Source organism: Chanodichthys erythropterus, chromosome 16 (genome assembly GCF_024489055.1).
Source record: "Chanodichthys erythropterus isolate Z2021 chromosome 16, ASM2448905v1, whole genome shotgun sequence".
NCBI lineage: Eukaryota > Metazoa > Chordata > Actinopteri > Cypriniformes > Xenocyprididae > Chanodichthys > Chanodichthys erythropterus.
The window spans coordinates 4,831,576-4,858,432 of NC_090236.1; the positions used below are offsets into that span (position 1 = coordinate 4,831,576).

The 26,857-nt window shown below is 39.1% G+C and overlaps 1 protein-coding gene across 1 annotated transcript in view; it reads right to left on the minus strand.

Annotated features, from left to right (window-relative positions):
• Positions 1 to 84: 84 nt before the first annotated feature.
• Positions 85 to 26,857, minus strand: part of kirrel1b (kirre like nephrin family adhesion molecule 1b) — a 56,724-nt gene continuing 29,951 nt past the window's right edge. The window contains exons 2-15 of the mRNA XM_067362954.1: positions 24,427 to 24,579; positions 21,827 to 21,976; positions 19,691 to 19,848; positions 19,437 to 19,587; positions 19,238 to 19,343; positions 18,498 to 18,646; positions 17,926 to 18,053; positions 16,227 to 16,353; positions 15,885 to 15,985; positions 13,381 to 13,597; positions 10,719 to 10,826; positions 9,843 to 9,949; positions 3,316 to 3,432; positions 85 to 2,486 (exon numbers count right to left, since the gene is read on the minus strand). Coding sequence (XP_067219055.1) covers positions 1,941 to 2,486; positions 3,316 to 3,432; positions 9,843 to 9,949; positions 10,719 to 10,826; positions 13,381 to 13,597; positions 15,885 to 15,985; positions 16,227 to 16,353; positions 17,926 to 18,053; positions 18,498 to 18,646; positions 19,238 to 19,343; positions 19,437 to 19,587; positions 19,691 to 19,848; positions 21,827 to 21,976; positions 24,427 to 24,579 — 2,318 coding nt within the window. The 3' untranslated portion in view covers positions 85 to 1,940. The remainder of the gene's footprint in view (positions 2,487 to 3,315; positions 3,433 to 9,842; positions 9,950 to 10,718; positions 10,827 to 13,380; positions 13,598 to 15,884; positions 15,986 to 16,226; positions 16,354 to 17,925; positions 18,054 to 18,497; positions 18,647 to 19,237; positions 19,344 to 19,436; positions 19,588 to 19,690; positions 19,849 to 21,826; positions 21,977 to 24,426; positions 24,580 to 26,857) is intronic.

The following is a 26,857-nucleotide window of genomic DNA, read 5'->3' on the forward strand; positions in this document are numbered from 1 at the left end:
CATGGGTCATATTTTTTATTTTACATTTTTAAAAGATGAAAAAAACATAAATGAAAAATAGAGTTAATATTAAACAATATGAAGTACAGGTCTTTTTTTAACAGGAGCATGAACAAATGAATTTTTCAAGTCACACTGAAACATGCTCTCATATTCACACATTATAAACACAGTATTGCACATTCATTCCATCTCTGATATGTGAATTTGATCATTGTCAAATTCATCTTCTCTTCATACATAAAGCTGCCCAAAAGTTTCAAAATCATCAAGAGACCTAACATGGTTAATGAAAACCCATTTCATAACTGCACCTCCTGTAAACCAATTCACTGGAAAATTTGCTTTATTTTTGACAAAACCAATTAGAGTTGCTAATTTGTTGAACAAAACTGTATTGATCATTGCATATTTTGAACATTCAAAATAGTTTAATATAGACCAAGGGTCAAGTCCTGTAAATTTCATTAGAGTAAGCCTAAATCAAGCCAGATTTAAACTCGACAGCAGAAACATATTCTGCGCAAACGGAGCTTTTCTGAAGAGCAAAAGTTGCCAAGGTTTTTGAGCTCATATAATAAAAGCCCAACTTTATTTAGCGTAAAAGAGATTTTACAGAAACTTACAATTTTTAGACTAAATTGCTTCAATTTTGATATTTTTTAAACTTATGATCTGATTCAAAATCCCTTTCAAGAATTTAGACAAATGTACAAATCATGAACATAAAAAAAGTTTTTTAAACAATTTTCTCCTTTACATTGCTTACCAAAAAACCATTCAATCTCTGACCCCTTTCTTAGAAAAATACTATAAAAGCGCTTTCAAATGCAATTTAGTTCAGATACAAATATGGAAAAGCACTCTACTCTACTTTGAAAGTGTGAAGGACAAACACATGGACACTTCAGAGAAAGAGATTCATCACATTCAGTTGTTTCCTTCACATCACATGAGCAAACACACTCTCTCTCACACACACACACAGAAACACAAAGCGTCAAATACTCGTGAGGTTTTCTTGGAAGGAGGCAGAGCGTGTGTTCAGAGAAGAGTCTGTAAGCTCACTTTGACACTCTGTGAGTAGCATCCATTTGTTTAAAAAATCCTAAAATGTTACATAAACTCCAGCTTTCAGAGTTAAAAGCACTGGTGGCGTTTACCCAGATACTCACATCTCCGTCCTATCAGAAGAGTTCAAACTGGCAGCGGACAGCTATTCCTACGAGGAGCTCGGGCAGTGTGAGCAGTGGTGAGCGGGTTATTTCACAAGCGATTGTCGACACCTGCAGTATTCTTCAACTGATTGACTTGTTCTGCGATATCACATTGTAGATTATACAATCAGTGTGAGCCCACCCACAATTCCCATCATTTAAAACACATCATATTTTATTAGGTTGAGTAATGGGACAGGTCCAGTGTAAACTCCAGTGCATAGAGATCAGGCTTTCACTGGGCATTACACCCAGTAGTCGATGGCTTCTGGTGCCCTCCAGCCTTTTATTGGCCATTCTTTAAAAAAAAAAAAAAACAGCCACTACTGACTCACTTGGAGAAAACGTCCAATAACTGCTTTGCAGTGTCTCATTTTGGTGTGGGCATTAGTAGAGATTCTAGAGGACTGTATTTGCCACATAAACTCCTCTTGTTCAAAGAAAAATTTGGAAAGAAGAGGGAAAGATGATACGACCAATGGCACTGGCTTGCTTTCTCTCCTCTCATCGCTGTGACCTTTTGTGTTTTCCTCTTCTGCTGCAGTCATTTAGTATTTTGGCACTTTTTTTTCTTTCAGTCATGTTGTTGTAAAGGTAGAAAATGCAGTTTGTGTGTGTGTTTGCATATAGTTGTGTTGGACTGTAAGAAAGTGTAATAATGAGCATGTGTACCATATATTTGCGTCACGGAAGTGCTTTTTTGTGAGGAAAAGTGTGTTGGTCTCACACATGAGTCTGCATTCTCTGCGTGTGTCTCTGAGAGTATTCTGTGGGCGGGGTCGAATATGGAAATTGGGCGGAGCTGGGGTATTTTCCTACATTAGCGTCTTGACTTGTCCCCACCCCTTGTCCCGTGGGATACATTTCATAGGCTGGTCCTGCCTCTAAAGGCGGAGCAAAGCCTAACCTGTATTGAGGTGTCGTTGAGTAAGCATAGCTGTCAAAAGCCAGCGGATTGGTTGATTCCAGTAGGCCACGGTCTCCAGAATAGTCTGTGGTCTTGGAGACAGGGTTGGGCGGGGCTTGGATTTGTGACGCCCTGGCAATGGTGTTAAAATGGGCGTATGTGTTGTGAGCCATTCGGGAAGCGGGCCGGGGCTCGTAACGTCCTGTAGGAGCGGGGTGAATGTTGGCCACTGGGCCGCCGGCTGATGCTGAAACTGAAGCAGGATTCGGTGGCCGGAATTCCTGGTACAGCAGGGAGCGGGTAGAGGCGCGGACCTCGTCATGTGTCGTAGCTCGAACATTGTAGTAGCCATTGGTGGGGTCCTGAAATGACAAACATGTGATGCACTAGTTAGGGTATGTGTCAAGTTTATATACACTGTATAGGTGTGTGGAAACCTCTGTGTATAGACACTAGCGTTCAAAAGTTTGGGGATTTTTAAATGTTTTTTAAAGAAGTCTCTTCTGCTCACCAAGGCTGCAATTATTTGATCAAAATACAGTAAAAACAGTAATACTGTGATATATTATTACCATTTAAAATAACTGTTTTCTATTTGAATATATTTTCAAAAGTAATTTATTCCTGTGATGGCAAAGCTGCATTTTCAGCATCATTACTCCAGTGTCACATGATCATTCTAACATGCTGATTTGGTGCTTAAGAAACATTTCTTTTTTCTTTATGTTGAAAACACTTATGCTGCTTAATATTTTTTGTGAAACCCATGATAAATTCTTCTTTAGGGTGCCTAAAGTTACAGTAGGCAATTTTTGAGAAAAAAGTGGATCAGACTCGAGCACCAAAACACACTTGTAGCTAATCAGCAGTAAGGGGCCTATACACTCAAGTAGTGCCTGTGTTGCATAGTGTGTTTGTGAATTTGGGGGCGGAGCTATAAAGATATGTGATCATTTTGGGTAGGGACGTGTTTGTTTTTGGTGATTTCAAATATCAACATCATTTCTCAGAAATTGCTTACTGCACCTTTAAACAGTGAAATGCTTGATAGCACCACAGTGTTTAGAGGCAATTAGCTTACTTCACGTTGTCTTTACATAATTAACTGGCACAATAAATAGTAAACTAGAATTGCACACTTTACCTTTAAGTGTATCATTCATGTCTATATGCACCTGCTCTGTTTCTCACCTTGGGCTCATACTCCTCCACCTTGGCTTCCAGCGTGTCGCTCTGGAGGTCTTGCTTCAGGTCCATGTCATCTTTGAAGGGCTGGGTGGAGGGAGAGAGGGAGACAGAGGGAAGAAACTAAACCATCAAACGACAAAACACACACACGGAGAGAGGGAGGAAGAGAAGGAGAGAGAGAGGGAGGAAAACAGGATATCAGCTTTATCAGAATTGGTGAAGAACAGATGTTCTTTAGTTTGTGGTGGCAAGAAAGTCTTTCTCCATCAGTCATTCTTTTTATTTATCTCTTTTACAGTTGTGGATCAAATTAAGCAGAAATGGCCCAGCAATCCTAAACTCCTACAGTTCAAAAGTTTGAGTTCAGTAAGATATATATATATTTTATTATTCAGCAAGAATGCATTAAATTAATCAATTTATTATAAAACAACTTGTTACAAAAGGTTTATATTTCAAATCAATTTTGTTCTTTTGAACTTTCTATTCATCAAATAATACATCAGTTTAACCACAAAAAAAAAATATTAAGCAGCACAACTGTTTTCAACATTGATAATAATAGTAAATGTTTGGATATTTGAATGATTTCTGAAGGATCATGTGACACTGAAGACTGAAGTAATGATGCTGACAATTTAGCCATCACAAGAATAAATAAAATTTTAAAATATATTCAAATGGAAAACAGTTATTTTATTTTAGTTATTATTATAATACAATGGTGCTCAGAATTATTGGCTCCCTTGGTAAATATGATCAAAGATGACTGTAAAAATAAATCTGCATTGTTTATCCTTTTGATCTTTAATTCATAAAATTAGCAAAAATCTAACCTTTCATTGAAGGAAAAGAATTGAAAGTGGGGGGAAAATCACATTATGAAATAACTGTTTTTCTCCAAAACACGTTGGCCACAATTATTGGCACTCATAGAATTTTTTATGAATAAAATATCTCTGAAGTATATTCCCATTCATATTTAAATTTTTTTTTAGCACACCAGGGTGATCATAAACATGAAATTGTCCAGTCACGACTTCCTGTTCCACAGGAGTATAAACATGAGGAAACACAAATTCCCTTAATCATTCATCATAATGAGTAAAACCAAAGAATATAGTTCTGATGGCTGTAAGAAAATAGCTAAAGCATTGAAAATCCCCATTTCCACTATCATGGCAATAATTAAGAAGTTCCAATCAACTAAAGATGTTACAAATCTGCCTGGAAGAGGGCGTGTCTCTAAATTGGTCTAATGCACAGTGAGGAGGAAAGTTTGAGTGGCCAAAGACTCTTCAAGGATCACAGCTAGAGAATTGCAGGGATTAGTTGAGTCTTGACTCTCAGAATCTCAGAAAAAAAATTATTAAACAGCACCTACATCCCCACAAGTTGTTTGGGAGGTTTTCAAGAAAAATCCTCTGCTCTCATCCAGAAACAATCTCCAGTATATTCAGTTGTCAGACAAGACTGGACTTCAAACGGAACCGGCTTCTGTGGTCAGATAAAACTAAAAAAATAGTTTTTTGGCAGCAAACCCAACAGATGGGTTTGGTGCACACATGGATAAAAAGTACCCCATGCTCACTGTTAAATATACTGCTGGATCTTTAATGTTGTGGGCCTATTTTTCTGCTGGAGGTCCTGGACATCTAGTTCAGATATATGATATCAAGGATTCTACCAAATATCAACAGATAAATCAAAACCTGACCGCTTCTGCTAGAAATCCAATAATGGGCCGGGGTTGGATCTTCCATCAGGACAATGATCCAAAAGGTCTCGGTTACGTAAGATCTACGTAAAATCTAGCGAACGTGTTAGGTGTCGCCCAGCCTGCAGCTCTACAGATATCTGCTAGCAAGGCGCCATGAGCCAGCGCCCAGAAAGAGGGCATTCCTCTGGTGGAGTGGGCTCTCAACCCAAGCGGGCAAGGCACACCCTGGGATTCGTACGCCAGGGCGATGGCATCCACCATCCAGTGGGCCATTCTCTGCTTGGAGACAGCCTTTCCCTTCTGCTGGCCTCTGTAACAGATGAAGAGCTGATCTGAGGTCCTGAAGCTTTGCATTCTGTCTACGTACACAAGCAGAGCGTGGACGGGACAGAGCAAAGCTAGGGCTGGGTTCTGCCTCCTCCGAAGGCAGCGCTTGCAGGTTCACTACCTGATCTCTGAAGGGAGTGGTAGGAACCTTGAGCACGTATCCGAGTCACAGGGCCCGAATTCTAGGCACGATTCGTCGACCGAAAATGTGTGCAGATCCACTACCCTCTTAAGCGAAGCCAATGCAACCAGGAGGACAGTTTTAAGAGACAGTACTTTTAACTCGACTGATTGCAGAGGTTCGAAGGGATGACCCCAGAGAGATGTAAGAACCATGGTCAGATCCCAAGAGGGTATAGAGGGAGGGCGAGGAGGATTCAGTCTCCTCACCCCCTCAGGAACCTGATGATCAGATCGTGCTTCCCCAGGGACTTGCCATCAACTGCATGGTGATGTGCGGCGATAGCGGTAGCATACACCTTGAGGGTGGAGGGAGACAGCCTTTGCTCCAAGCCCTCTTGCAGGAAGGAAAGCACAGATCTGACCGAGCATGATCGGGGGTCCTCTCGGCGAGAGGAGCACCATTCAACGAATAGGTTCCACTTTAACGCATAGAGGCTCCTCGTGGAAGGAGCTCTAGCGGAAGTGATGGTGTCTACGACCGCTTGCGGGAGATCACTCAGAACCTCTGCATCCCGTCCAGGGACCACACGTGGAGGTTCCATAGGTCGGGACGCGGGTGCCACAGGGTGCCCCATCTCTGAGTCAGGAGGTCCTTCCTCAGAGGAATTGGCCAAGGAGTGGCTGTCATGAGGAGCATCAGGTCCGAAAACCAGGTCCGAGTTGGCCAATACGGGGCCACTAACAAGACCTGCTCCTCGTCCTCCCTGACCTTGCACAGGAGCTGTGTGAGAAGGCTCACTGGGGGAAACGCATATTTGCGTAGACCCCGGGTCCAGCTGTGTGCCAGGGCATCCGTGCAGAGCATGCCGCCTGTCAGGGAATAAAACCACTGGCACTGGGCAGTTTCTGGGGAGGCAAACAGATCTATCTGGGCCTCGCTGAAGTGCTGCCAGATCAGCTGGACCGTCTGGGAATGGAGCCGCCACTCGCCTGCAAGTAGAGGCTGCCGTGAGAGCTCGTTGGCTGCATGGTTGAGCACACCTGGGACATGAATGCAACGAAGCAACCTCAGATGCATCTGACTCCATAGCAAGAGATGGCGGGCGAGTTGCGACATGTGACGGGAGCGTAGACCACCCTGATGGTTGATGTACGCAACGGCCGCAGTGCTGTCTGAGCGGACCAGTACATGCTTGTCTTACAGAAGCTCCTTGAAGCGGCCCAGTGCAAGACGTACTGCTAGCAACTCCAGGCAATTGATATGCCAATGCAGTTGAGGCCCCGTCCAAAGACCCGAAACTGCATGCCCGTTGAACGTGGCCCCCCATCCGATGGCAGAGACATCTGTGGAGACCACAGCGTGCCTGGAAACTTGTTTGAGGGGCACTCCGGCCCGCAGAAATGAAGGGTCTGACCACCGGATGAGGGTGCGACGGCAGCTTGGTGTCACAGGGACATGGAGCTTGCCGCGCTGCCACGCCCATCTCGGGACCCGGCCGCGGAGCCAGTGTTGAAGCGGCCTCATATGAAGCAATACGAGCGGCGTGACCGCGGCTGCAGATGCCATATGCCCCAGGAGCCTCTGAAAGTCTTTCAGTGGGGCCGCTGTCCTGCGTTTGAGCGAAGTCAGGCAGTTCAACACTGACTGGATGTGCTCCTTGGTGAGGTGCGCAGTCTGGGCGACCGAGTCTAGTTCAAGACTGAGATAAGAGATCCTCTGCCCGGGGGCGAGTTGACCCGAACACCCAACCGGCTGAGGTGAGCTAGAACCATGTCCCTGTGTTCGCACAACTGCTCTCGTGAGCTGGCCAGGATCAACCAGTCGTCTAGGTAGTTGAGGATGCAAACGCCCTGTTCCTTGAGGGGAACAATTGCCACCTCCGCATCCTTTGTGAAGACGCGGGGCGCCAGGGCCAGCCAGAAGGGTAGGACTTTGTACTGATATGCTCGACCCTCGAAACCATAGGAAGGGTCTGTGGCGAGGCAGAATCGAGACATGAAAGTACGCGTCCTTCAGGTCAATCGCTACAAACCAATCCTGGGGACGGACGCATTCGAAAATGTGCTTCTGCGTGAGCATCTTGAACGGCAACTTGTGAAGGTACCGGTTCAAGACGCGCAGATCCATGATCGGCCGTAGCCCACCGCCCTTTTTTGGTACAATGAAGTAGGGGCTGTAAACCTCGACTTCATATCGGCTGGAGGGACCGGCTCGATTGCATCCTTCGCCTGGAGGACAGCAATCTCCGCCCGGAGAACAGGTGCATTATCCAGTGACACCTGAGTGAAGTGGACACCCCTAAAACCGGGGGATGCCGGGCGAACTGAATCGCATAGCGTTTCAGCGGGACGGGCTGGGGAGCGCTATCCACGCTTCCAGACACCGAGTCAGCGGGACCAAAGGCACCACAGACGCACCGGGGGTGAGGCAGCGAGGCAGAGTACGGGGACCCGACTTCGACGGCATGGGAGCGGCCCGGAGTGTGGTCAGACTCTGTGAGGCGGACAGTGCGCATGGGAGACGGCGCACAGGGCGCGGCCTGCACCATTACACTGCCAACTGCTGGCAAAGTGAGAGGGGGCTGCGAGCGGCAAGGCGGGGCCTCGCACGCTGCCCTCTTGTGACTTGGAGGTTGGGGAAACTGCTCTTTTTGTGAGGAAGTGGGTAGACTGACAGACATATTCACAAATTCCCCCTGGCCCTCCTCTGGGGGTGGGAGAGATGGTGGAAAACTCTCCAGAAGAGCAGGATCCTTCCCCTCCAGGTCGCCCGTCTCAGGACCATGACTTCCTCGATGGCTTACCACCTGGCTTGGTTGAGACGGGCTGGGCACCACGTCCACGACCGGCACTCTGCTGTTTGGCTGCTGCTTTGCCAACTTAGCAGAGGCGGAGGATGACACGGGCGGGTGCCCTCGGAACCGCCATTCCGACCAGAGCTGGAAAAAACGTCTGTGAAGCTCTTTTAGAAGGGGAAAGTCAGCTCTCTCGTGCTGATGCACACAGGGAGTGACGCGATGTGTTCGGGTACACCACTCCCCGAACACACGGGGAGGAACCGGCCCAAATCGCAACAAAGACTGCGTTTTAAATGGGAAATTTGTTGCTGTTAAAACAGCAGTTGAGAGCTTTAAGCTCAGGCTCCCCGGGAAGCTTGCGACCTCGCTGTTGTGCCTTCACACCAACACAAAACAGACGCTAAATCCTCTTCTGAGGCTGTTTTGGTTTCACTTTTCTTCTGAAAAGAAGTCTGAAGCAGGACACCAAACGTTTGGCCCCGAAGCGAAAGACTTTTTTTTCCTATTTATATACACCTGACGGGGGTGGTGCACATTGTGCAAATATCGCACGTCAATTCCATTAGCTTGTTTTAGTTCACTCGAAGCTGATAGGGCTCTCTGGCAATATCCCAATTCGTCGGTCACTATTGACGTACGTCGAACGTGACCGACTGAAAGGGAACAAACATCAAAACCAACACAAAAATGTGTCACTGAGCACAAAATGAAGCTTCTGCCATGGCCATCCCAGTCACCTGGCCTGAACCCTAAAGAAAATGAGTGGAGTGAACTGAAAAGAAGAAGCACCAATATGGAGCTGGAATCTGAAGGATCTGGAGAGATTCTGCATGAAGGAATGGTCTCTGATCTCTTGTCAGGTGTTCTCCAAACTCATCAGGCATTATAGAAGAAGAGTCAGAGCTGTTATCTTGGCAAAAGGAGGTTGCAAAAACTATTAAATAAAAGGGTGCCAATAATTGTGGCCAACGTGTTTTGGATATAAACATTTATTTCATAATGTGACTTTCCCCCCACTTTCAATTCTTTTCCTTCAATGAAAGGTTTGATTTTTGCTAATTTTATGAATTAAAGATCAAAAGGATAAACAATGCAGATTTATTTTTTACAGTCATCTTTGATCATATTTACCAAGGGTGCCAATTTTTTTACTGTATCAAATAAATGCAGTCTTGGTGAGCATAAGAGACTTCTTTAAAACACATTAACAAAAATACTACCAATCCCAAACTTTTAATGAACATGAAGCAGGATTTTAGGCCAATGAGATTTAACTGTGGGCGGGGTTAACCATACAAATGCCAACCAAAATGTCTTGTCATGCTTCTCTATAGCTGGTTAGAATAAAACTTAACGATGCCATGTTTGCATCGATGTGAAGTAACCAAACTCTGTCGCCCACAACTTTTTTTTTTAGAAAAAAAAAAAGATTTAGAAGTCTGTATTTGATTATATTTTATAGCAAAAAAATAGTATGTCAGACTTAGTTTAAATGGTGTTAAATCACACAGCCTGACAGTCTAGTTTATGCTATAGATACTCACAGAATACATAGCCTTTACCATTCGCGTGGCTGTGGAAGCGCTGGCTGCCTCTTCCTCAAGACTGTGAGTCTCCTTGTTGACTGTTTCCACCTTAATGTCTGGCTTGAGCGTCACTCCACGACGACCTGGAAACATAATAGATCACTGACACAATGCCTTGCATTATGTTTCATCAATGAAATGACTTAATGCTTCCATTAAATCACAGTAGTTAATAGGCATTGGTCTGAAAGCAAGTTTATGATCTCAGTCATTTTATTGTTACCTCATCCTAAACCTACAACCTTAGTGTTAGCAGGCTGTTCTATAAAAGGTAGGGCACATAAATCATTATCATAATCATTAAAATAGATTTTAGTATTTGATATGAATTGTGTCTGGATGTTTGACTTTTAGGTCAAACATAAATTAAAAGAAGTTTATAAACTATTTTCATAAATATAAATGCATATGAATATAAATACTTCCCAATTCAAATATCTCACTTTTAATATCTCAGGGAAGTATGTGCATTATTTCCTTGTCATGACCATAATTTATAATGAAAAAAAGCACACACACAAAAAAAAAATGAATGGTCCTAAAAATATACTTATTTTTGAAAATAATAAATAAATATACGTTTATATTATTATATGGTTTAAAAATATAATTTCCTAGACACGTTCTTGACAGGCCTTTTTCTTCTGTTCTCTAGCCACATGGGGGCACCAAACTACAATCAAGCATCATCTACTAATTTGACTTCCAGAGCTTTGCCTTTAATGCACATGAAGATATATTTTCTTGGAATCTGAACCCCAGTGATAAATTGGACAAATTCATCACCAATAAATGAACATGAAACACAGATGCACACACACAGAGCCACACACATATACACAGTGTACTCACTGCCTTTGCGTTGTCGATACAGATAGAATATCAGAGCAAACAGGAGGAGCAGAAGCAAAATGGAAGATCCAACAGATCCACCTGCTATCACACCTACAGGCACTATATCTGAGAGAGAGAGACAGGTATAAAACATACAGACACTTTACCTGAGAGAGAGAGAGAGAGACAGGTATTAAACACAGACACTAATATAACCTACAGGTACTATGTCTAAGACAAAGACACAGATATAATATCTATTGCCACAGAGGGACAGGGATTGTACCAACATATTCTATACAAATGAGACAGACAGACATAATACCTACAGACACTATGTCTGAGGGAGAACAAAAGATGCTGAGACAGAAAGACAGGCATAATATCTACAGATGCTACATCTAAAAGAAAAGATACAGGTATTATATCTATAGGCACTAGAAAGAAAGACACCAACAGACATAATGTCTGAGAGAAAGACGCCTACTTTATGGATTCTATATCTGAGAGAAAGACACCTGCAGACACTATGAGATAGACAGGTATTATATATCTACAGGTGTTATAATGTATAGCTGCGAGAAAGACACCTACAGACACTACATCAGAGAGAGAGACAGGTATTACATCTAGAGATGTTATATATCTGTAAGAAAGACACCTATAGACACTATATCTGCGAGAGGCAGGTATGAGAGAGACAGGTATTATGTCTGTAGGCCTTATATATCTGAAAGAAAGACAAAGAGACACTTTATCTGAGAGAGAGACAGGTACATTTCTAGAGGCCTTATACTGTATATCTGTTAGAAAGACACCTACAGACATTATATCTGAAAGAGAGACAGATATTATATCTAGAGCTCTTATATATCTGAGAGAAAGATACCTACAGACACTGTATCTGAGAGAACAATAGGTAATATATATATAGGCCTTATACAGTATATGGCCAGTATTCTATATATACAGTATATATACACAGTATATATATACAGTATTCTACAGAATTGGTGCAAACTGCTGTCCCACAACCATAAAACATTTTAAAAGCATTTAAATATTTAAATGTTAGACATTTACTAAGATCCTTCTATTATCTATTTAAAATATTGGTAAGCTTTATATAATATATATATATATATATATATATATATATATATATATATATATATATATATATATATATATATATATATATATATATATATATATAATCATCATTTATTTACTTTCAACTGGGAGGGGGCTGTCCCGAACCCTAACCCCAAAATTTCAACTTGTGAAAATATTGAAATAATTTTTGTAACTTTTCAAGTGTCCAACATATTCTTGTCACTACCGAAACAGTGTATGTTTTTGTCCATAGGCTGAGACTGATTTTAACCACACCCCTACATTTTTGATCTGGAAATATTCCTGTCTCTCTCTCTCATAGCTACATGGTGATAGGTCACATCAATTTTGAGGTAAATGTGTTCAAAAGTCTGAAAATCTGTGCTTAACTTCAAGGAATGTCACTACCAAATACCTTTTTTCTACAATTAAGCAAACGTTTTTGGGAGTTATTCTATAAAATTTAGTTTTTATGTGTGTACAACTGTTCAGAACTGTGCTAGCTAACCATGTGCTGATTAGCATCTTTGAGCTAGGCTTAAAAGTATCTAAAATTGTCACTACTGACATTGTTTTGGTAGTGACAAAAGGGAACACATAATCCTTTATTTGGGGGAAATACAATTTTAATACAGTTGTGGAAATCATTAGTATTTAAGTTTGTTTTAGTAGTGTTTTAGTACGTAAGTTCTGTAATGTGATGTGGTCACTACCAAAACATTACCGTCATTGCCGAAAATGTGCAGTCACGACCAAAACATGGGATGTTTCATCAAAAATAAAGTATACTGAATTATCAACTAAGATGTTATTATAGTGTTTGGTTCAGTGTATATTCAAACTAATGAATCCTTAACTTTGAAATCAGCATAATTAACTTTATGCCTTTTACAAAGAAAAATAGGATTCAAAATACAACAAATCTCATAAATTACACTTGAAATATTGTTAAAATTGTAATTGTTATTTATATACCTGTGAATTTGTTTTTAATAAAATAGCAAAAAAATATACTTACAATGTATTTGTAAACAAAATCTCAATAGGTCAATATAACCCTTCTTATTAAATTATTTATTATTGTGTTTCAGTTGTGACAAATTTAAGGAGAGGAAAAATATTCTAAAAATACAATATGAGAATTAACTGCACAATTACTAGAAATACATTTAAAATACTGTTTTCAACTCTGACTTTGAACCAATTCTGTAGAATAGCCCATATCTGAGAGAAAGACACCTACAGACACTATATCTTTAGACAGGTTTATATCTATAGGCCTTATAAATCTGAGAGAAAGATATCTACAGTGACTTTATCTGACAGAGAAAGGTATTATTATGTATTTGAGAGAAAAACACCTACAGATGCTATATCTGAGAAAGAGACAGGTATTATATCTACACTACAGGCCTTATATAACTAAAAAAAAAGACACCTATGGTGAAAGAAAGCCCCCTAAAGAGAGACAGGTATTATACCAACAGACACTATATCTGACAAAGAGGGAGAATGAGACACATCATTAGACTTTATTCTGCATCTGCCAATGTTTTTTTCTGACCTGTCTCCTCCAGGGTGATGATCATAGTTCCTGGTCCAAAGGCGTTCCATGCCGTGCAGTTGTAAGTGGACTGGAAATCTGACTCCATGACATTATTGATAGTGAGCGTGGACAGAACGGCGCCCCCTTGTGATGCAGGTCTGCTCTGCTCAACTGTGTACCTCTCCAAAAGCGTTCCTCTCTCTTTTTCCCACACATTCTCCTTCCAGGCCCAAACCTGCAGAAAAAAACATTCATGCATTCACACACATATACACATTAGTAAACAGCGACATGGGAACGTCATACATTTTTGAAAATACATAAAAAACATACATACACAGGCAGGGATTCAGATCTTTTAGGATTTTGCTCTGAATTGTGAGAGAGCAGATAGTTCATACAAAATGAACAACACTCCATCAAATATTCACAGCGCTAATGTCCCTCTCAAACTGACAACAGAGGGAGCGGGAGCGGGGGGCGCAACAGGAAGGACGAGAGGATGAGGAACAAAAGCATATGGCCTGCTCTCCTTTCCTCTCCACCTTTTTTTCTCATTCATTCCATTATTCATTATTTCATAAGTACCGTCTTCACATTAAGGCCAGTCCTGGTGTGCCATGTCTCATTATCCAGAGAGGGTTCAGAGAGAGAGCGAGCGGTAGATGACTTCAGAATGAATCTGTCACTAAACTTATGCACAGTAGCACTATTATAGGCACATATATTTTTAATTTCATTGTTATCCACTTTAATAATTTGCTTAAATATTATCCTAATCAATTATTCTAGTTTGTTATATTTGTGGACTATTGTTTCATTTTATTTCTTTTATTATTACTTTTATATACACCATGCTTTCTGTTTTATTTGTTAATACTACTTGTTTAATGCACTATTCTTATATAACTTTTATTTTACTTATTTGGCACAGCGGTATTTTTTGTGCCAATGAAAGGAAAGAGAAAGGAAAAAGAGTGACTAGAAAGATGGATGAAGGAGAATGAAAAAGAGGAGGGTGACTAGAGGACAGGTGGAAGAGAGAAAGCGGGAGAGAGAGAGAGAGGAAAGAGGAAAAGAGGCAGAGCGTTGAGTAAAGTGCTGAGATTGTTAAAAGCTCACTCATTTGTCTGTCATGTCGCGTCGTCTGCCAGTGATAATCGACACTGAAAGGTACAGGACTTTGTTCTGCGCTGTCACTCTTTTTCTCCCCCCTCCCCGTCAGCCCACCTCATCTTTCATGTCTCATTTGATATCTTCTTGACCTCTATTTTTCACGCTTCCTTTGGCATTGCTCTATCACTCTTTCAGTATTCAATCAAGCATAGTGTAAAGATGATAAAAGAAGGACGAATAAAACAAGTACAGTAAGAGACACATTAAGAGAATACATTCTAGGGGCAGTATATGTACTTAAAGCTGCTTTATGTCATTTCTCGTGCCAAGGAACAGCATTGAAAGCCCAGAAAAATTACCCAGAATTTCCTACACCTAAAAAAAGGAAGAATTAGCTTCACATCAAAAGGACAAACTTTAAAACATATGAAGAGTTTGGTTCCAAAACACGATAAAACGGCATTTTCAAAAAAATTTAGTTTCCGCCAAAATCTGGTCGATATTGAAAAGTCATTTATTAGTTTTGCGCAAAATGCGATATCCGTCGTGTTATTCTGTCATGTTTTCTCCCTTTCTTTCCAGAACACGACAAATGTCAGTCTCCTTTCTCTGCAGAACATACATATCCGTATCATACATATCTACAGAAAACATATATATCCACTCAACCAATCACAGCGCACCATTCCACGCACTGTAAACATTGAAGCCGTTTTTAAAAAGCCGTTTTTAATACCAATGTAGGCTACTCGCCAAATGTGTTTATTTAACTGTGCGGTGGCGCCAGATACTCTTTAATCTGTAAATAATTTATAATATTAACAAGATGACCTGTTGAATTAATTTTGGGAGCGACGGCTGAATGTATTTTTAGTAAAATGCCTGTATATAAAATAATTATTGGCAAAGTTTAGACTCTGTCATATATGTGAATCAACTTACTTTGTTGTGTATTTTCAATTTGAAAAATAACGTTTATATTGATGGATTAATTGCATTTTGAAAAAAAAAATGTCATGGATTTATTGCATTTTGGGAAAAAAATAATACGTTTTTATAATAAACTTTTTAAAATCAAAATGTAGATTTGAATTTTTAATTCAAATCAAAAGATGCTATGTGAAAGTTTGAAACTGAAAATAGTGGTTTTAATCTTGCCACTTTCTTGGTAAAGAAAACACCTTTATACTCAAATTCATCAAAATTTAGAGTTATTGTGTTTTGGAACCAAACTCTTCATGTCTATACTGAAAAATTCTTTACTTTATTTCACATTCATTTTTGCACACTATCTGAGGGATGCATGAAATGTATTGTCTGCTGTTAATCACAGCAAGCCACATGTGCTGTCTTTAATAACCTGCAATAAAAGCTGCATGTATGTATAGAGTGGAATTTCAACTCACGATTTTGTCCGGCGGAGGGGTGCTGGCTATGTAGCACTTAATTTCCCCCTTCTCTCCTCTTACGGCGTACTGGATTGGCTCACTTGAGATGATTGGAGGACCTGGACATATAACCAATGACATTATAACAGAGCCATATCATACTTTTCATATTTTAGCAGCCTTGCGCAGACATTCAAAAAGATTGAAGGTTTATGTTATCTAGAATAAACAAAGTCCATAGGAATCTTGAGCTATGTGAGAAGATGACTTTTCAACTGTGGAAATATTTTTGAATTGCAGGTTCAAAATGTGTATATTTGCAGTGACGTATTTTTGTGTAGTTAAATGTTTGTTACTGACCATTGACTGTGAGCGTGACCTCTGTCTCGCCGACGCCGATTCTGGGGACGATGGCTTTACACACATACTGTCCTGCGTCTGCCTGACTCACAGACTTCAGAAATAACTGATTACTATTACTGAGAACCTAAACAACAAAGAGAGGTAGAAAGAAAGATAGACAATGTTACAAATGGTCTATACAGCATTTTTGTTTTTTGTGCAGACAGTGTATTAGCTCATTTTGTTTTGTTTTGTGAGTGCACTCTGTAGTAGTGTTGTCACGATACTGTAATGTCTAACTTATCTTGAAAAATATCGATATTCTATACCATTTTCAATACCACGGGGAAAACTGCCATTTATACCGCCATACAGATCATTAGTTATTATCTCATAATGTTTTGATCATTTGGGTAATTTTATTGTAATAGCTTAACAGGGAGGCTTTATTTGAACCGTTGAACTATATTTACAAAAAAAGAGAATTACACAGTCAGTTATAAATAAGCACAAATAAATGCAATAGAATACAATACAATAGAGTTTTACGAATCTTTTGTTTTGAATCAGTGGTTCGGATCGCTTAAACGAAGCCTCGTTTACTGAAATCATGTGACTTTGGCACTCTGAAGCACTGAATTTGAAATAAAAGATTCGTAAAGATATGAAGCAGTGTTTTGATCACTAGGTATAGTTGAAAAGTCATTATTTAGTTTTTTTTTTGGTGCACAAAAAGTATTCTCGTCACTTTATAATATAAAGGTAGAACCACTGTACTCACATGAACTGTTTTAAATATGTTTTTAGAATCTTTATGGATCTTGAGAGGTTCAGTGGCATTGCTGGCAATAGAGGCCTCACTGAGCCATTGGATTTCATCAAAAATATCTTAAAGGAACACTCCACTTTTTTTGAAAATAGGCTCATTTTCCAACTCCAAAAGTGGGACCGCCGGAGATCGGCTGAATGGATTCGAAAACGGTAAAACTCAACTGTTTAACTCTAGGGGAGTTGGAAAATTAGCCTATTTTCAAAAAAAGTGGAGTGTTCCTTTAATTTGTGTCCCAAAGATGAACGGAGGTCTTACAGAATGACATGAGGATGAGTAATAAATTACATTATTTTCATGCTTACAATTAAAGTTACAAAAGTAATTCAGTCAAGAGCAGTGAGAGATTTTCTCTTTGTCTTTTGTTCTTCAATTAACATGATGGAAAGCAGCAGGTTTATGAGGCTGCTGTCACTTTAAGAGCTTATACACGGATCCAATATACTGTTACACATCATGCATTTTCTCTCAACTGTTTACGTTCCAAAACTCACTGTATTTACCTGAATACTCAGTAAGACAGGCATTTTTGCAAAATTTTGTACGTATTTGTTTAAGCGCAATAAGCCATGAAAAAGAAGTCAATTTGATACTCGCGAGCTGTTTGATAGGTGGATTGATGAGAGCGTACCACTTATATAGATCAGTGGCAACCACGCTTTTGGTGTGAGTGCGAAATACAAGCACTATTCAGTCGGAGCGAATGCGACATGTGAGTGAGAGGAGGTGGGTGTGTGTCAATTTTTCGTCAGAGAGAAAAGAGAGTGAGAATGCACAACTGGTATTGCTATATCGATACTGCAGAAAAGGAGTATTTGAACCGTTTTAGATATTTTAGTATCGATACATACTGAAATATGTAGGATCCATTACCTAGTGTGCACTTACCATACTGGAGCCCTTCTTGGTCCATGTGAGGGTGAGTGGAGGATTTCCTGACCATTTGCAGTTGAGTGTGACATCAGAGTCGACATCCACTGTTACAGGCCTCGGCTCCACCACCAAAATCGGACCAACTACCAGAGAGAAAATAAAGTAATTAACTACAACAATACGAAGATGATTTAAAAAAAAACTCATAAAAACAGACATTACAAAAAAAATACAATAAATATATAACAAACTAAAATCAAAATTAAACTGAAAAACAAAAACATAAAATAAAAGTTAATACATTTTTCTTAAATTTAATAACCAGAATAATTGCAATCTGCCCTTTAAGAAACAGTGAGGAAATGGTGTTGTCTAGATAAGGAAATGCCAAGTCAGAGCACACTGAAAAATACTAAACTGTGCCTTTACTTTTTGTTTTAAATTATATTAAATTATATTTAAATTTGGGACTGAAATAAAAAAACATAATTTGCACTGCGTAGCACTGGCAAACACATATGGTCTAACATACACCCATAAAAGAACATGTATGGTAGATCATTGAACTGACCGACTGAGATACTCACAGTGAACGTCCACCAATATACTGACGTTAGTGCTGCCCACTGCATTAAAGACCAGGCAGGACACGGGCTCAGTGAAGAACGAGTGATCTGCTGTCGTCTCAAACACACTTTCTCTCGCTCCGTCCAGAATCACGCCCCCTTTAGCCCACCTACAACACACCAGGGTTATTGTAATGAACTAAAACTAAATTTAAAACATTTTTATTATTTGAAATAAAATAAATATTTAAAAAAATTATGAAATATTTTCTTTCAGCTAGTTGCCAACACTTCTTAATTTCATATAAATTTAGACATATACTTCAGCTGAATATATAAGCTTTCCATTGATGCATGGTTTGTTAGGATATGACAATATTTGGCCGAGATAAAACTATTTAAAAATCTGGAATCTCAGAGTGCAAAAAAAAATTGAATATTGAGAAAATTATGTCTTTAATGTTGTCCCAATGAAGACCTTAGCAATGCATATCAACTCACAAAAATACATTTTTGATATATTCACGGTAGGAAATTTACAAAATATCTTCACGGAACATGATCTTTACTTAATATCCTAATGATTTTTGGCATAAAAGAAAAATCGATAATTTTGACCTGTACAATGTATTATTGGACTATTGCTACAAATATTATACCCATGTGACTTATGACTGGTTTTGTGGTTCAGGGTCACATATTTAAGACAAGAAGAGCACATTAATGAGATCAGCATATCCACCCACACTACACACACTAACCTATAGCCCATAATGGGAGGGTTGGCAGTGGCCTGGCAGGTAAAGGTAACTCGCTCTCCTTCTAGAACCGACCGAGGCTCTATGGACAGAATGACTGTAGGAGGATCTGGAGAGAGAGCGAGAGGTCGTCAGGGTTCTTTTTGTGGATATACAATATGTTAGTACAATAAAATAAATGTATGCAAGCACAAACACTTACGGTGGATGTTGAGAGTGATAGTGGCTCTCTTCCCGAGAGGGGCGGCCAGATTTGAGGCCACACAGGTGAAATTTCGTCCTGTGTCTGTGTCCACTGGTTGGATCTCCAGAAAACTCTTTGTGGTCACCCTTTTCCTGTCAGCTAACACCTCCTGATAGACAGATATATAGATATTAAGAATGACTGATTGATATGACTGTATGTTCTCACATGAATGTGATCATTGTGTCACATTTGCTTGTGTCTTCACTCACAGTGCTGGTATGGGCTCCCTCCACTATGATCCCATCTTTGTACCATTCTATCGTTGACAGTGGCTTTGCTCCTCGAGACACACAGGTGAGGTTATATGAGCTTCCTGCCGTCAACAGGATCTCTGGAGAGCCCTCGATAACAGGACCTTCAGGGGGAACTACACAGACACACAGATAATACACTGAAAGTGACTTACACACAGTGCACACAGATAACATTTATAAATACTGATGTATATGATATTCCAATTGGATAAAAGATTTTTTTCTACACAATGTTTTATAAACTGCGGTCCAAAAGTTTGGGGTCAATAAGAATTAAAAAAAAAGAAATGAATACTTTTATTCAACAAGGATGCATTAAATTGATCAAAAGTGTAAATGTAAATAACGATAATCACGATTTCCACAAAACTATTAAGCAGCACAACTATTTGATAAGAAATGTTTTTTTTGAGCAACATCAGCATATTATAATATAATTTTTAATAATAATCAGCATAAGAAAGTTCCTTCAAAAACAGTTTAAAAATCTTGCCGATGCCATGTGTGGAATGTTTATTACTGCATTGTTTCACTTGAGTATGCAGTAATCTGACTAAAGTGATTTGATTTTTCAATAATGTCTGTGTAATGGCAATGTACACCTATTGTATATCACGGCAGAAAAGCTTCACATAAATAAAAGAGACAGAGAGAGGGAATGTAGATAATTAAATTGCTTCAAGGCAGTAGAGCAGCATCTCTGGAGTTGCTATTAGTGTCCCTACAAAACAAGTTAAATAAAGAAAACAGAATGTATTCTTTAGAAAGAGACTTCCTGTGTACCGCTGGCTTGGACTGGAATACTAGTGTATATGGCACTGTACATACTGTATACTGCATACTTTTTAAAATAAAAAATTACATATATGGGTCATTGACGAATAAGGTTTTTAAAAGTATAAAAAAAAACATAATGGAGATATAATTAATTTTGAAGTTTTATTAAGTGTTAACAATGAGATTATGTAGTTTTTATAATCAATTAACACTGCTTTTGTCATTTTTACAAAAAAAGTCATTCAGTTCAACAAAAATTTCAGTTTTACCGAATTACACTTTTGGTTACCAAATGACGATATTTTCAAAAAAAATTCTAACAGGCTGTATCAAAAGGGCAATCAAACATTTTCTATTTAGTACAACTTTTTAAAAAAAATATTACAACATTTTCCATGTTTTATAGTGGTTGTACTGAATGATCTGATGTTTCGGGACATGTGTATGAGCAAGTGAAAACATTAATTTTTCAAATAGTTAAGAGAGAGTTAGTTACTTTGCCTTATGACCATGAGGTCCTTTGCAGGTGTCTGAATGATGTCACATCTTGTCACATGATACTGACAACATTACTAGATCTAAAATGGTCCTTTTATATTGGTTACTCAAAATTACATCAATGAAATTCATTTTTCCGGACATTCTTTCTCATAACAAAGCCACGACTTCTACATCTAATTTTAATACCATTTTGCACTATGTTGATATATGATGTTATAAAATCATACCAGAATAAAAATGACATACATTTATTACTTTTTAAGACATTTTAATCACAAATGAAATTGCTGTATTGGCCTTTGGACGGTTAAACCGAATGACCTTTTGAAACTTCAAAACCTTTAAATACCTTTATATGTAGCAAAAAATAATAAAAACCTTTTGGACTCAATAAAACAGTTCTAGCTGTACTACCTTACATACTTTAGATGTCATATCTTTGGTTTTTATTATTATTAAGGCTTTTGGACAAAAAAATGACCCGTCACGTCATTGACCCATATGTAAAAATAAATAAATAAAACAGTAGTAGAGTAAACAGTATTACAAAATTGTCACATGACCTCATTAAAATTCAGCAGAAAAAAAAAATTACTTTGACTTTTGTATCCACATGTGTATAAAAGTGCATTTTGACCAAATAATGATTGACAAAAGTGTTTTAGGTTCATTCATCACACTGAAAATGGAAAGTCATGTTGAGTGCATGCATTGTGGGATACAATATTCCACACAGTGCGCTATAATTGTACAGCATACTGAAATTCACAGGAATTTCAAGCAAAAAAGTGCATATTTTTCATGTGTACTCACTCAGAACAGTGAGTTTAGCTCTTCTGGACCTCAGAGCGGCTTCAGTGGCCTGACACTCGTACAGCGAGTCATCGGTCAAGTCTGCTGACGTGATCTCCAGATTATACTGCCCGACATCCAGGATACGCAAAACACGGTACCGCGGCCATGCTGAAACACACACACCATTACACTTTAACACAATAAACTGCCATATACTTGTTTCATGCATTTATCATTTTAGATGCAGATAAGACTGTGCTGCAAATATCCCAGCTTAGCTTGTATATACATTCAAATTCATATTTATTTTGTCTTGAAAGCATGAATGTCCCTTTTTCATGTATATCATGTCATAATTAACATACATCTCAAACGACTATACATATTCTTTGTAAATGTATTAAAAGCTCCAGTGTTCTTTGAATTTTACAACACAAACCATGTTTTATACAGCCAGTTTAGCCAATCAGTGTGATTATGTGTTGGCTTGTAGGACATGTGTTTGTCACCAGAGGGCAGCACTCCAACACATTGGCATTCTGACTGCACACTCTCTCTGGCACACACATTATGACATCATCGATCTGGATACCAGGAGGACAAAAGTATTGGCAACGATTACATCATCCTTTAGCTCAACCAATCAGCAAGCAGGCACTTAACCTGTGCGCGTGTTTGCACATCTATATGTGTATGTGTCTGTGATTACAGTGCGGACAAAAGATCAACGTGTCCAAAAAAAGGGAAAGAGCAAGCGAGACAGAGGACAAAGAAACAAAATGGCAATGTCTGGACAATAAAAGGAACAAATTATGTCTCTTGCTTTTATGTAATACTTGTGCTGTCCTGTATGTTGCATATATGTTGATGCTCATGGGTTAGAAGCATGTCCATTCAAAGGGGTACATGCCTTGACAATGTCAAGTGGATTTTAAATGCAATTTCCCAAAAATTATTTATATATTTGACGATAAGGTTGCACGCAATTCGTGTAGGTAAAAGGGTGGTTGTCTAAAACACTGCAGCTGAAATGTGACGGCTTGTCAGGGGAGGTACAGCCTACCCAAAATTTTGAAGTGTAAAATGGGAGAAGAATGATTTAAAGTAAATAAAATTCTCAGTTATTAATTTCATTTCATGTCTGAGAAGGTCAGTTTTTCTTGTTTGTAATTTCACCATTGTAACACCATAAAATATCACTGTAGTCGGAACAACCGCTGCTCTTTCCTGAATCTGCCGTTCGGGAAACTGTGCTAAGGCGAGTCTGAGGGGATAGAGAAGGGGAGGGGGAGACAAATCCATTCCCAGAGACTTTTTTCATCTGTTGGTAGAAAACATTAGCCAATCAACATCGAGTATTTGACTTTCATCAACCAATCATCGCAGAGATGCAAATTACGTGATATAAGTTTGAACCGTTCCTGCTGATAATCTAGTGACTATACCTTAATTATGGACAGTAGATATATTAAATATTTGATAGCCAACAAATTTACCAAGTTACAATTTGAGAGCAGGAGCTACAAATTAAAAATGAAGGAAGACCCCATGCCGAAGTTGGACATACGGGTATCAGCTTCACTAAACAACCAAAAGTGCTCTTTTAACATGGACATTTAAAAGGACAGAAGGATGAATTTTTTTGTAATATTTTCTTTTTTTACATTTTGGGCCCTATAATACACCCGGCGCAATGCGACGCAAGGCGCAGCGCAAGTGTGTTTGCTAGTTTGCGTCCGGCGGCGTTCGCGTTTTCCCGTTCAGCGCCACGTCCTTAAATTAGTAAATGCATTTGCGCCAGTTATTGTGCCCATGGGCGTGCTGGTCTAAAAAAGAGGTGTGTTCAGGCGCATTGCCGGCGCATTGCTATTTTAAGGAGCTGAAAATAGACTATTTTTTTTGTTAGAGCGCGTTGGTAGAAACTGCACCTCTGGGCGCGTCCACAGTGCGCATTGACTTTGCTTATTACACACATGGATGTGCATCACACAAACATGCCAAATATTAAAAACAAAAGAATTACAGTGTAAAAGAATATTATTGTGTAGGCTTCATAAATATAAAAATGTAATGATGAATAGTCATTGCGTGTATTAGAATTAGGCTACCTATTTTCAATTCAGCCTATTACTACTTATAATGATTAATGAAATTGGCTAATTAATTGAACAGTCGTGCCAATACACACACATATATATTAACTGACTCATCACGCTATTTGAAAGCCTGCATTTGCAAGCCCGTTTTAACTTCACGCACGAGCAGATCGGTTTCTTCGCTTGAAAAGCGTTCAGCTTTTCCGCCAACAAATTCCGGCATGTAAATAGCAATCCGCCATGGCGCGAGCGCATCTCGCTCTTAAAGGGAATGGGAGATGCCACTCTGATTGGTTTATTGAACGTTACGCCCATTACTCATTAAGAGAATAGGGACAACCCATTTCAAAAGCAGTAAAACAATGAAATAAAAAAAATCCTTTTTTATTTTCTTTTTTTCCCCACTTCAGTTTCATCTTATCTCACCTAAAGCCCATACTGCCACTTGTCCCCCCTCAAAAAAGGTGCATGACACCCTTGGTTAGTGTGATCTGGTGTGTGTGTGTGTGAGTGTGTTCTCACCCCTCAGATCTTCTCCGATGCCAAGAGCAAGCCCGTCTTTTGTCCACTGTACAATGCCGGTGTAGTTAAACACCACACAGGACAGAACCACTCTCTCCCCGACCACCACAGACTGATCCGCCGGCTCCTGAGAAAACCGCGGGCCGCTGAACACTGATGGACAAAGAGAGACAGAAATTAGTTTCTATGTTACTGATCATTTATTTATATATACACTGCCCTCCAAAAGTTTGGAAACGCCCTAGAAAAGTGGGGTTTTGGAACATATTGGCATGAATCCTTTTTAATTTGTGATAATTTTGCACTGATAAGGGACAACACAAACTACAAAAACATATTTTATTACATAAACAGTTTATACATAGAAGAAAACTTAAATTTTCAATTCATCAAAATATCCAGCATTAGCAGCTGTCTGACCTAAACTGGGTTCTAATTGGTTCATTGTATTCTAAACTTAATTGGCAATCAATTGTTGAAGCTATTAAGGTGTGCTGACCCAAAAATCTTTGACAAACCTGGGCCAAGTTTAAACCAGTAACTAGCCATCACAACTGGCAAAGGGGCATGTCTGATTTTGACATGTATATATTGCCATTATCATGTAATCAAAATGAAAATTATTAATGCTGGTATTCAATTATAATGTCAAGTTACTTTAATGTATTTGAACCAAAAAATGATAAGGATTTATGCTGATATCGTCCAAAACCACACTTTGCCAGGGGTGTTTCCAAACTTTTGGAGGGCAGTGTATATATATATATTTATATTATATTTATATAGATTTATATATACACTATATTGAAATATTTACATTTACAATTATGCATTTGGCATGCATAAAATATACTACCATTCAAACAGTATATATTGTGAAATATTTTTTAAAATATCTGTTATCTATTGTAATATATTGTTAAATGTAATTTATTCCTGTGATGGCAGAGCTGAATTTTCAGCATCATTCCTCCAGTCTTCAGTGTCACATGATCCTTCAGAAATCATTCTAAAATGCTGATTTGGTGCTCAAGAAACATTAACTATCAATGTTGAAAATAGTTGTGTGACTTAATAGTTTTGTGAAAACCTGGATACATTTATTTCAGGATTCTTCGGTGAATAGAAAGTTCAAAAGAACAATATTTATTTAAAATAGAAATCTTTACTGTCTCTATAAAAAAGTGACTTTTGAAAGCTGTACATTAAAGTGATACATGACAGTTTAAAACTATTTCTTGCAGGGGCATTTCCCCTTGCATTTTAAACATCAGGGACATTTTTGCCCTAAGCCCTGCTTAATTTCTGACCCTGATATATTCTTCCCTAATGAAAATCTTTTTGTAATAATTCAAAGTGTAGATTGAATTAAGAAAAAACATATGCTACACAGACTCTTATAAACACATCTCAAAAATGTTTCACCATTACATCATCGCAAAGAGATATTTCTGAAAAATTCCATCACTCTCTCTCTCTTCCTGCTTCTTCTTTCTCCTCAGGCGCACGCCACTCCTCCAGGATTATTGGTAACAGTCCAATTTGCTAATTAAGGCAAACCTCGTTAATAAAGGGAGGGGGGAAAGAAAGGGTGCACCTCCAGAGGATTACATTTACAGCCGTAAAACAAAACTCTTCATCACCCGTAAAGGAATAGGTCACACCAAAATGAAAATCGTTTACTCATCCTGATGTTGCTCCAAACCTGTATGACTGACTTTCCTCTGTGGAACACAACAGGACTAATAATGAAGAAAGCAGTGGCTGCTCCTTTTTTATTGAGTTGAAATATAAGGGAACTGAGGCTGTCAAGCTGACTTTGGTGAAAGAAAGTCATGCGGAAAGTCAAGGACTCTGGACGTCGAGTTTCTGTCATAAAGCCAGCCTTCCCTCTTTGCAACTGTCTGTGCATTGTGATTGGACTGCAGGAGACATGACGTCATGTCTTTGCGGCACAGCTGCTTATGACAGCGCTTAATGACACTGGCCTGTGTATCTGAATCCTGAAAGCAGCTTCACTGGGTTAACTAGTCATTAGCGATGCAAAAGTGCCCTCAGAACAAAGACACAACATCTGATGTCTGATTCATAGACCGATTCGTCCATGTGTGTGCGCGCTTGTGTGTATCTTTGAAAACTCTGAAGTATTTCCAGATGCTAGAGTCTAAGAAAAACATCCCTGAAGTGGTGCTGCCAAATTTTAAGCATTTACAAAAGCAGAGCCAAATGCAAAACGTCATGGAGAGAGAGGGAGATAAACAGAGAATGACAATAATGTACCCTGTAGCACACTCACAGACACAGAAACAGCCTTTTAATTATGTGCCGAGAGAGGTAAGCAAGAATACATGACTTTTAGTCAAATGGTCTCAGACGGAACATTCTTCTGTCCACATCTTTCCTCGGGGCAAGTCTTGCTCTAATTTTACAG